Source organism: Leucopleurus acutus (genome assembly GCF_964270905.1).
Source record: "Leucopleurus acutus genome assembly, chromosome: 12".
NCBI classification, from domain to species: Eukaryota; Metazoa; Chordata; class Mammalia; order Artiodactyla; family Delphinidae; genus Leucopleurus; species Leucopleurus acutus.
In genome coordinates this window covers 33,402,697-33,415,011 of record NC_139154.1, presented here as the reverse complement: position 1 = coordinate 33,415,011, position 12,315 = coordinate 33,402,697, and the positions used below count along the sequence as shown (strand labels likewise).

At 36.2% G+C, this 12,315-nt stretch overlaps 1 protein-coding gene across 4 annotated transcripts in view; it reads left to right on the top strand.

The window, feature by feature from the left end:
* Positions 1–12,315, top strand: part of KIDINS220 (kinase D interacting substrate 220) — a 94,667-nt gene that overhangs the window by 27,490 nt on the left and 54,862 nt on the right. For all 4 annotated transcript variants that reach the window (XM_082852376.1, XM_082852374.1, XM_082852375.1 and 1 more), the window contains exons 10-16: positions 220–318; positions 1,608–1,706; positions 4,399–4,576; positions 7,295–7,459; positions 9,167–9,346; positions 10,129–10,294; positions 12,164–12,315. In XM_082852376.1, coding sequence (XP_082708502.1) covers positions 220–318; positions 1,608–1,706; positions 4,399–4,576; positions 7,295–7,459; positions 9,167–9,346; positions 10,129–10,294; positions 12,164–12,315 — 1,039 coding nt within the window. The remainder of the gene's footprint in view (positions 1–219; positions 319–1,607; positions 1,707–4,398; positions 4,577–7,294; positions 7,460–9,166; positions 9,347–10,128; positions 10,295–12,163) is intronic.

Genomic DNA, 12,315 nt, shown 5'->3' with positions numbered 1-12,315 from the left:
AGTCAAGAAATATTAAGTTTTCTTAGGCTTCTTTCATAAAGAATTTCTCACAAGTAAATGCAAGATAGAATAAGGATTAATGTTATTTTCCACCATGCTGCTTCTTGATAAGATATATTAATGCTTTAATAGGAATGTTAATAATGTTTTATATTTACAAATAGAAGTTTTTAGTATTATATCTCATATGAAGTGGTTGTTGATTTTTTTATTATGCAGGACAATAAAACTGCTTTGTATTGGGCTGTTGAGAAAGGAAATGCAACGATGGTGAGAGACATCTTACAGTGCAATCCTGACACTGAAATATGCACAAAGGTATAAACGACATTTCTATTCTCTTAGCAATACCTAGTGCTGAATGTTAGTACTGCTTATTTTTTTCAATTTTTTACAGTTGTTTGATATTAGAATTATACTGATTTAACTGGAAATGTTCTGTATTAAATTGAGTAGTAAGTTTATATCCTTTCAGGAGTTGTGTATTCACAGCAAAATGCAATGTGTAATTTATTTTAATTGTTATTTAATTTATTTTAATCAGAAAGTACAGTATCAGCTCTTCATAAATTGTGGACAGATCATTTCCCCAGAATTATTTTATGCTCCTGTTGTTTGGAATGCAGAACACATTTCCTTTTAAAATATCATTGTGTGTGGTTATTGGTTCCCCAAACCAACCACTTTTAGTCTATTTTACTCAAATCATGTGGAAAGTATAAAACTGTATAAGACTTTAGTGATTATATTTGGCTTTACATGTGATAGTTGTCCATGAGGAAAATATATTTGGAGTTCTGGATTGAAATGGCAGGAGTGAATAAAGCAAACTTACGGAATCACCCGTAAGACAATCCTATTTCATCCGTTAGAGATTTGGAGCAGCATCTTCTGAACCAGTGATGGTAACCTCAGTGCCCTGGGGCAGAGCTTTTCCTGGGATACCTTCTGCTTTGCAGGTGGTGGCTCCTTGGAATCTTGTTTCTTTTTCTTTTAGACGTTTGTGTCAGCTATTGTGACCACATGTGGCTTCTGACCAGATTTTGCTTTTTCCTAATTCAGTGCTGAACTGTGGTCTCTTCTTATTTCTATTAATTTGATTTTGAAAGCAATTGTAAACTCTTTTAAGGTTTCCCAAAGGCATACTGCTCGTATCAGGTTGTTTCCCTGTTGTACACAGGTCCTTCCTTAGATGCACAGAGGCGCTGGTGACAACATCTGACAGATCTAGACGCTGGCTTGTCTGGACATGGACAGGCTAGGTAGTGGGCTGCTTGGGTGAGGTGGTCAGAACTGGAAGCAGCGTCTGGAGGAGGTGGCGCAGGTGTCAGCGGTGGGCCTGGGGAAAGGCAGTGGTGAGGGGCAGAAGCGGCTGCTAAGTAGCGGGGCACATCTCCTGCTCTGCTGAGTGCTAGAAAAGTAGTTTGATACAAGTGATTGGTTATGAAAGGAAAAGCACTTGTTAGTTTTTCCAACTATGTTTCCTTGAGAACATTTTCAATATAGACTGGTCAGATATTTGAATTCTTGACACGTGTGTTTATGTGACTTTAAAGATTTAGGAGTAGAGGTATTAATCTGGCAAACTTTCTTATCTGTACCCACAGGATGGTGAAACACCTCTTATAAAGGCTACCAAGATGAGAAATATAGAAGTAGTAGAGCTGCTGCTGGATAAAGGAGCTAAAGTATCTGCCGTAGATAAGGTAAAAACATCTGTGTAGAGAGCAGTTTTTTTTGAGGGCTATAGGTAGACTGACTGTATATCCGGTGGGTTTAATGGGGGTCTGATTTTATTTTGTGGAGGGAGAGATTACTTGCTGGGGCTATTTGTGTGGGATTTGGATGCTGTGAGATCTTCTTGGCTGTTCTGAGAGCATGCTGAGGAGTGGGCGGGCTCAGTATGCAGAAAAGCAGCTGCTTCAGAGGTTCCCTCTATGGCTCAGATCAGTTATGGCAAGGCGCATTGACCACCATGCAAGGAGGATGTCATCAGGTGTGGAGCTTGTTCAGAGAAACAGGAAGAAAGAATCCAAAAGGGGCTGGAGAAGATAGACTCTCAAAGGAGACTGGCATTCACGTTCACCAGCAGGAGAGATGTTCTGCCATGTGTCCTTGCCTTAATCCTTTTAGAGGAATGTTCATATTTTCCATAATAAATTTAACTCTCAATTGCTTAATACTTCATATAGAATTGATTCCTGGTTTTAGTTTGTCTACATTTTAAGCAGGTTTCTTTCTCTACTTCAAATTGATTTCCTCACAGAAAAGAAGTGATTTCTGTATGAACTAAGAAATATAAATTTTTCCCTCTGAATATATAATATGATTTGGGCTCTCCTAATCCATAATAGATTGAAGTTTATCTTTTTATTATTCGTGAGGCAATTAAACAAAAAACACAGAATTTATATATATTTGCCTTTTATTTTATCAAGAAACATTATTAAAAAAACACAGAAAAGCCTCCTACCTATTATTACCATATTAATGTATTTATATATGGTATATATATTAATGTATATTAATATCATATTAATATAAAAGAAAGAAAATATAAAGAAAAATTTTAATCTTAAAAGTTAGGGCATAAAGTCAAAGAGAAGTTGTTGAAATTGAATATACTTAACTTTCTAGAAAACTTCTGTATTGCCTGTTTTTCTCATTCTGCTGTTGACTACTTTCTGGCACTGGTCCCCTAATTTGCAAAAGGGAATCCCACTGGACTACGTGCCCTTTAAGGTTCCCTGTCTCGGACCCTGTTGTGTGTGCTTTGTCTTGAGTCAGCACATACTTGCTGAGAAGCACACATGATATCTGGAATGTTCTTGGAGTGAATGTGCATTCGTTCACACATACTTACAAAGGATGAATAAGATGCTGTCCTGCTCGAATTTGGAATACAAACTTGTAAAAGTCTTGAACCTGACTCTTCATAAAGGATTACATAAAAAAAATTTAAGAATAAAGATTAATGTTATTTTTACCTGGCCCATCACCAATCTCTGTTTATCTTCAGCATAATGATGTCTTCTCTGCATTTTCAGAAATTTTGTGTCTGGCTGAAATGCCACTGATGATATTTCTTCCTTCTCACATGTTTGGGGATAAGAAATGGAGTTCAGGTGGAGAAATAAGATGGTGAAATTCAGTTTAGATGTGGTTAGTTTGAAGGCTAAGACGTTCAGGAGGCCGTGACCGATAGGGCTTGAATTTGGGCAAGAAATCAAGGCTGGTGATAGGAATTTCACAGTTAGTTACCAAGAGATGAGAGCTGCATGGAAGTGACTAAGATCATCAGTTTGGAAGAAAGATGGAAGCTGAGGTCAAACTTTCCGTACAGCGTGTGTCACATTCTAGTTTGTTTTACGAATGTGCATGTTTATCCAGTCTCCTCCTGTTACATTGTAACTTAGTTAAGGCCGTGGACTGTTTTGTCTATCATCTCCATATCCCCCAAATTATCCAGCTCAGTGCCTTACTATACAGTGAGCTCGATGCGTAGCTTTTCTGCCATATTTAGGATGTAGGAAGGGAATCTAGAAAAGGAAGAAGTAGACCTGAGGCAGAAGAGGAGATTCAAAATCACGATAAGGTTGTGCTGTAGAAGCCACAGGAAGTGAGTGGGTGAGAACTGAGAATTTCATTTGTTAACTTGTGGGTCATTGTCTTTAAGAGAGATGTTTGTGAAGTAAAAAGTGGAGAACACCTTGCGGACTGAATTTGTTTTTTTTTTACGTATTGGTTTTCTTTCCTTAGTGTTGGATGCGAATACTAATATGATGGAGATTCTAATAAGGGAAGAAGGCAGGTTGATGTTAGGGAGCCGTGAAAGCTGAGGAGAACAGAAGAAGTTGTAGTAGCCAGAGAAGGATGGATTCAACATAGAGGACTCTGAGGAAGAGAATGTAGGGAACTAACATAATGGTGACAAAGGGCGTGAGGAAGGACGAGGTCGCTTGTGCTAGTGGAATATCAGCATGGATTGGGAAGCTGTCTAGACAAATGGAGACCACGTTGTGAAATAGAATATAAATTAGTTGAGGAAGGTGGTTGACATCTGTGGACAGTAAGTATCTGGATGCTAGATGGTTACTAACCTGTGATGGAGGTGGATCCAGGGCCTGGGAGGAGCCGCAAGGAAAAAGCCTGTTGCTTGTCCTCTTTCGTTCTAGAAGGCTGTGGGAGAAATAACACCTGAGAAAAGCTAGGGAAGGAACTAGAGAAAGAAATTGTGGGGAGGTTACAGAGATAAAAGTTCATATTATTTATACATTCTATATGAAAAATCTGAAAAGTTCGGATTTTCTGTTACTTTATAGAAGCATGAAAAGTGTTACTCTGTATGTACTATATGTAAGAAATGTGAAAGTTCAAGTTTCCTGCACTATTTTACAGAAAGGAGACACTCCTTTGCATATTGCTATTCGTGGGAGGAGTCGGAAACTGGCAGAACTTCTTTTAAGAAATCCCAAAGATGGACGGTTACTTTACAGGCCCAACAAAGCAGGCGAGACTCCCTACAACATTGACTGTAGCCATCAGAAAAGTATTTTAACTCAAATATTTGGAGCCAGTAAGTATTGGGTTTTGTACCTAACTGGGCTTTTAAGAAATGAATGTCTATGAAAAAATTAAGAGACTTCCAGCAGTTTTGCATTTCTCACTTAACTGAAGATTATAAAAGTTAAGAAAGTTATTACTTTACTGTAGAAAAATAACTTTTCCCTGTCTAAAGCTGTTTTGCATTATATTGTAGCATTCACGTTAAGTACATTCAGAGTCAACAATCAGCTTTTAAGACTTCTAGAAATCTAGCCTACTTTTCTAAAACTCTCTTCCCCCTGTTATTCTCTCAGGTATTCTTTGTGCTTTTATCAAAATGCACTCTGTTTTCAGAGTGTGGCTCTCTACCTTTGCTTGTGCTGTGTCCTCTCCATCCCCATGAACGTTCTTGTTAAAACCATCTCTCTCCAAGGCTGGAGTCAGTTGTCTTGTTCTCAGTGACGTTTTAACTGATCTGCCTAACCAGATACAATTTTTGCCTCATTTGAATAGTTAAGCATTTGTGTTTATATTTCCTTTTTTAATACTTATTACATATGGCCTTTTATTTTGTTTCTTTTAAAATTTTCTCCCTTATTTCTTTTAGAATTTTCTCCCTTCCAGATTCCAAGTTATTCAGGGCAGGGATTCTTTCTTCTTATCTTGTATCCTCCATAACATCTAGCACGTAATGCCTTGAATGTTGCACTAAAATAGTTTTTGCTTGTAAAGGATGCACACGAGAATGTAATCATTCACATGTGGTCTTTTGAAATACGGAACAGTTTTCTACCAGAGTTAAAAAAGAGACATGTTAGTCCCAGAAACCAACAGGAGATAGTAGAATCCTGCCACCTTCCAGTTTAGCTGTTTACTTACATAAGCAAGTATGATTCTGTTCAACATTATGAGTTGTATTTTAAAATATTTTTTTCTGTTGATAATAATGCACACATTAAATTTTCAGAATTAAAACACGAATACAGTAGAAAGTTCAAATTTCCTATTGTCCTTTATCTCCTAATTTGTAATTGTTTGAATGACTTGCCAAGATTTTCTTTACATTTCTAAAAATGTTTTATACTATGTATATAGCCTTAAAAAACTTGAGCTACCATAATATAAAAGTTTTAAATAATGAACTATACCATATTTTAATTGTTGCACAGTCTTTCATTCTAAGTTCTAATAGTACATTCAGTTCTTTATTGATGAATATTTGGTTTGTTTTGCTGTTAAAAGCTAGTGCTGAAGTGAACATCTTTTTTGTACGTATATCTGTTAACTCTTATTTTTAGGGTTATTTTCTTGGAATAAACTCCCAGAAGTAGAATTGGCACGTCAGTGGATGTTCAGTTTTGATAGACTTTCCAAAATGGTTGTAACAATTTCTCCTTCCTTAGACCATGTATGATAGTGCAGTTTCCTGCAACCTTGCTAAAACTGGATATTTCCAGCTTCCTTAAGCTTTCTAATCAGATCAATAAGAAAAAATTTCATTGTAATTGGCATTGTAAAATTATTAGTGAGATTGAGATCTTTTAATATGTTCATAGGCTATTTGCATTTTTGCTATTTTCCTCTTTGTATCCTTTGCTGTCTTTTTTCTTGAGTTTTTAAAATTATTTAAAAATTGATTTTTGTGTCTTTAAGGATATTGATCCTGGATCCAGCCTATATATTGTATCTCTCTCCCGTGCTTATTCTTTGTTTATGGTGTTGGGGTTTTTTAATTCCCCATCCAATAGTTATATAAATTTGTAGTTTACTTGTTGGTCTTTTCCTGCAGTTCTGGCTTTAGTATTATATTGAGAAAGAAAGGCCTTTTCCACACAAAGATTTTTATAGTTTTTTCTCTTATATTTTCTTCTAGTGCTTTTATAGTTTTACTTTTTACATTTAATTTTTTAATGTTTCAGAAACTTATTTTTGTTAAAGTATGAGATGCAGAGTTTTAATTTTATTTAAAAAGATGGATGGCTTACTTCTCCCAATACCACTTGCTAATTCATCCTTTCCCCACTGATTTGAAATGCCACATGTTAATATCCTGTGTGAGTTCTGTGATGTTGTAATTATTGTAGCTTTAGAATGTATTTTGATTCTTCTTCAAAGACAGCTACTTTTTGGTAGTCTTTAAATTATTTTTCATAGCTATTTTTACATGTTCTTCTTGCTTTACAGCTTTTCAAAATACTCTCATGGAATATTATTATTGGAATTGCCTTAAAGTGGTAGATTAATTTGGGGGAGAATTGCTCTTTTTAAGTTATTGAACCTTTCTGTCTGGAACCATAGAATGTCTCGTTTTCTCTGGTTATCTATTACGATTTTCACTAACATAGCATTCTTTATATAGGTATTATACATATTAAAGTGATTCTGAAGGACTAGTTATTGTTTTAATCATTTTATCGATTGTAAAATCTACTTTACTCCACATTTTAGCATCCCTGAAGTTGGAATATGTCTTACAATTGATGGGTAAGAAAGCATCGTGTCATAAATTGGCAGCACTTTTTCTTTCTTAGTCGTACATAATAATGATGCATCTTATAATTAGTAGGTATCTTAAGTTTTATGAAATATGGTATTAACTTAAGCACCTCTGAACCTATTTTTACACAGGTCTAACCATTTAAAATAAGTGTTTTTCCTCAATTAAGTAAACAATTAATAAATGAAAATTGATGCTACTTTTTAATAGTAATGTCTTTAATGCAAGGATATGATGTGTTTATAATTACAGGACACTTGTCTCCTACGGAAACAGATGGTGACATGCTTGGTTATGATTTGTATAGCAGTGCCCTGGCAGATATTCTCAGTGAACCTACCATGCAGCCGCCCATTTGTGTGGGGCTGTATGCACAGTGGGGAAGTGGGAAATCCTTCTTGCTCAAGAAACTAGAAGGTATGTTTGTAAAAAGTCTGCATATATAACAAAGTTTTCTCTTGTGTATTTTTGTTTTTTTAAGTAAAGAAGAATAGAGTTTTTTCTTTTTAAACATCTTTATTGGAGTATAATTGCTTTACAGTGGTGTGTTCGTTTCTGCTTTATAACAAAGTGAATCAGTTATACATATGTTATACATATACATATCAGTTATAAATATACATATCTCTTCCCTCTTGCGTCTCCCTCCCTCCCACCGTCCCTATCCCACCCCTCTAGGTGGTCACAAAGCACCGAGCTGATCTCCCTGTGCTATGCGGCTGCTTCCTGCTAGCTATCTGTTTTACGTTTGGTAGTGTATATATGTCCATGCCACTCTCTCACTTTGTCACAGCTTACCCTTACCCCTCCCCATATCCTCAAGTCCATTCTCTAATAGGTCTGTGTCTTGCCCCTAGGTTCTTCATGACCCTTTTTTTTTTCTTTCTTAGATTCCATATATATGTGTTAGCATATGGTATTTGTTTTTCTCTTTCTGACTTAACTTCACTCTGTATGACAGACTCTAGGTCCATCCACCTCACTAAAAATAACTCAATTTCGTTTCTATGGCTGAGTAATATTCCATTGTATATATGTGCTACATCTTCTTTATCCATTCATCTGTTGATGGACACTTAGGTTGCTTCCATGTCCTGGCTATTGTAAATAGAGCTGCAATGAACATTTTGGTACATGACTCTTTTTGAATTATGGTTTTCTCAGGGTATATGCCCAGTAGTGGGATTGCTGGGTCGTATGGTAGAATAGAGTTTTACGTATGGGTATGTGGTTGATCCTCTACACCGTTATTTGAGTTCTCTTTCTAAAACAGAGATCCAGCTGTGTTATAGCATACTTAAAACCCCTTCGTAGCACATTCCCTGCGAGTGCTGTTTATAACCGTCCTACCCAGGTCCTTCACAGACTGTCAGTTTGCGTGAGCACCCCTGCCGGGACTGCCCCCTGTGTGTGCTCAGGGCTGTAGGTGTAGGGGCTCTCTGCGCCCACGCGAGCCCACTAGACCCTTCCTGAGTGGCCTCCTCTACTAGGAGCTTCCTGGACAGGTCCTCCACCTCCCCGCTAAGCCCCACTCCTTTAGTTTGGCAAAATCCCACTCGTTCTTCAAGGACAGGTGTCAGTATTGCCTGTAAAATTCTTGCTAAGTTTAGTAGTAAGAATGCCTTGTTCAGGGCTCATCTGGACTGAGCACACACCTTTAAGAGCAGTGATCCTCAAATGTAATTGGAGGGAGAAGGGGTGAGGAGGAGCGGGGAGGAATGGTGGTGCTATAGCTAGGTATAATAGTTTGAAGACACATAACAGAATAATAGTTTTTAGTTTTATATCTGGAAACAGTACCTTGTTGATTGTGTGATACAAACCCAAGAATAAATATCAACAAAATCTTAACAGATGGGAATATATGAAAGAGGATTTTGTGCATTTTCAGTAGGAAGCAAGAGAGTGGGTAGGACAAGGGTCAAGGGTAGAGGTACCCCTAGGGAATGAGATTCTTATCAGAAGAGAACGTTGGTTAAAATGGTTAAGTACCAGCATTCTATCTAGGGACTTGGTAAGTGCTCAGTAAATGTTTATATTGAAAATGTGAAATTTTCAAAATGTTTGAAGCTGTATTTCTTAAATAAAACAGAAATAATGTTTTCATATTAAATTCTCTTTCAGATGAAATGAAAACCTTTGCAGGACAACAGATTGAACCTCTTTTTCAGTTTTCATGGCTTATAGTATTTCTGACCCTGCTCCTTTGTGGAGGCCTTGGTTTATTGTTTGCTTTTACGATTGACCCAAATCTTGGAATAGCGGTGTCATTGAGCTTCTTGGCTCTCTTATATATATTTTTTAGTAAGTCTTTGCCTTTTGTCTTTTTCAAAAATGTAGAGAATGTCAAAACTCATTGTTTTACTTAAAATTGTATCTATATCTTTCTCCCAAAGTCTGTAAGAGATTTTCATAATTAGGTGAGAAAATTGATTTTTTGCTATTTTGTAAGTTGGCCTAGAGGAACATTGTTCCCAGCCTGGCTGGTACAGCTTTAAAAACTAGTGCACTACTTGTTAATATTGAAGCAGAACTTTTATTTATTATACTTTCCCTTTTATATGTTAATTAATGATTTATATTTAAGTCCTTTTTTAAAAATAAGTTTTTATAGCTGTCATGACGTGCTCTTGATCATTTTGACCATGCCTGTAATTTTTATTTTATCTAAAAGCAAAGTAATAAATATATATGATCCCTGTTCTCGCGAGTGTCTTCAGCTGCAAGAAAGGAAATAGATTTACCTTTGGAGGAACTACTGGTAACTTCAGCATTTGCAAGTAGTGATAAAACCAGTCTTTATGTTTGAATCTGAACTAAGGGTTATGTTTCTGTTTAAGGCATTATCTTTCTGATTGTGTTTCTATGTCATATTTTAGTCAGCTTACTTTCCATTTTTCACATACCTGATGTATGTTGGGGGAGGTTAATTGAGTAATTCTTTGAGGAGTAGTTAGGAAATGGAATGGGACCATGAAAATTATGTAAGTCTACCTGTTACTACTTGATACTTGACTGTTTGGAGAAAAGAGGCTGCTTGACTAATGATTGTTCTGGATAATTTTGTTTTAAACCGTGAATTTCAGTTGTCGTTTACTTTGGTGGACGAAGGGAAGGAGAGAATTGGAATTGGGCCTGGGTCCTCAGTACTAGATTGGCAAGACATATTGGGTATTTGGAGCTCCTCCTCAAATTGATGTTTGTGAATCCGCCTGAATTGCCAGAGCAAACCACTAAAGCTTTACCTGTGAGGTGAGTTGGTCCCTTTGACAGAAGTAACTTTTAATAAGATGAAGCAAGTAAAAGTTTATAATGCATCATTTCTCAATATATATTCCAAAAAAACATTGGTCCCTTAAACTTTTTAATGTGAGAAGTAAAGCAAACAAATACTCCCTGGTCAAATCTGTGTGGGAAACACTTCATATTATAGCTCCCTCTTGTACATTAAAGGATCAGAGACACCTTTTCATAAAGAAATCAATTTAACTTTGATTTACCAAATTTTATTTGAGCATAAACCCATGTTCCCCCCTTATGACACCTGTTATCATCCTTTGGACAAATTTGAAAAGAGTGCTGGTCTATTTGAAAAGAGTAAAAGGAGTCTTGGCATCTGTTTACATCAGGGTGTAACTTTGGCAATTCAGCTTGTGCTCTGAGCTGCTCTTTCCTCACCTGTGGAAATATATTTACCCACTCCTCTAAAATTATTTTTAATATAAAATAGGAAATGTATGAGAAAACAGTTCAGAAAAGATGAGAAACATGTAAGTCAAAGAGTAAAGGAAGGCTAGAGGGCTCCAGAGGAAAGTAAAATGAAAAAAAAAAAGTTTAGAGAACTGAAAGCAAAAGGAATTCAATAGAAATCAGTAAAATAATTAGTTAAATATGCACTAAAAGATTAAGAATTTAAAAATTATTATAAGATAAAATATGTTTAAGTTAAGCTGAAAGTAAATAGGCCAAACCAGATAAGACATCAAAACTATAATATAAGAGAGGAAGATAAAAGCTTACAAATAATTGACATATAGGAGTATTAAGAAAAGGATTTAAAATGAGAAGTTAAAATGAAAAGCGTAAAAAGAAAATATGCGGAGTGTAATAAAAGAATTGGAGAAGATATTTTTATATAAAATAGAAACACTTTAATGAGATGGTATTTTTTTTAAAAATTAGAACAATTAAAATAGCATGCAGATACATATTACAGTGTGATCCTAGATTGTATTTTGAAAGCAATGCCTATCTACAGGATTGAGATGAGAGTTTAGTTTAGGGGTAGAAGGGAAGAAAGGAACTAATGCAGAAATAATATCCATTCAGAGACTCAAAATACAAATAATTCAGTTACTTTGCAGAGCAACTGTGAAATGAATATTTTATAGCTTCTTTCTAAATCCCTGGTAGATGTTTAAGCTATAAATAAAACATTCTAAAGCTTGAGTTTTTAAATGGCATTCAATTCTTGATTATTATAATATTTTCTCAAGGTTTTAATCTCTTCAGTTGATGCTTAGAAAACTTTCTTTGTGCAGCATTTTTTGGCTGATACGGGGTGTCACCTTTTTTTTTTTTTTTTTTGCGGTACGTGGGCCTCTCACTGTTGTGGCCTCTCCTGTTGCGGAGCACAGGCTCTGGACGCGCAGGCTCAGCGGCCATGGCTCACAGGCCCAGCCGCTCCGCGGCATGTGGGATCTTCCTGGACCACGGCATGAACCTGTGTCCCCTGCATTGGCAGGTGGACTCTCAACCACTGCGCCATCAGGGAAGCCCTGGGGTGTCACCTTTTAATCATTTTAATCATTGTATCATGAGATCTGTTGAGATGTCTGATTCCTTGGCTAAGCTGTCATCTTTTTCCCTTTCTGCCTTTAGACAGAATTACTTCATATAAGTCTACTACATTTAACTTTTGTTATTGCCTTTTCCTGAGAAAAGTATATAAGATGTTAGAAATGGAAGATACCTAATTACAAGTTGTTTTCCCTCCTTAGAATTTTAAAAACAACCTTTTGAAAGAGACATGAAGAAATACAGGCTAAATGATAGAGATAACATATGTTGAAATCGTTTCTTTAGATAGCTGAGTAACATTTTCTTTCCCCTTTCCCCAAGGTTTTTGTTTACAGATTACAATAGGTTGTCCAGTGTAGGTGGAGAAACATCAATGGCTGAAATGATTGCCACCCTCTCGGATGCTTGTGAAAGAGAGTTTGGCTTTTTGGCAACCAGGCTTTTCCGGGTATTCAAGACTGAAGATACGCAGG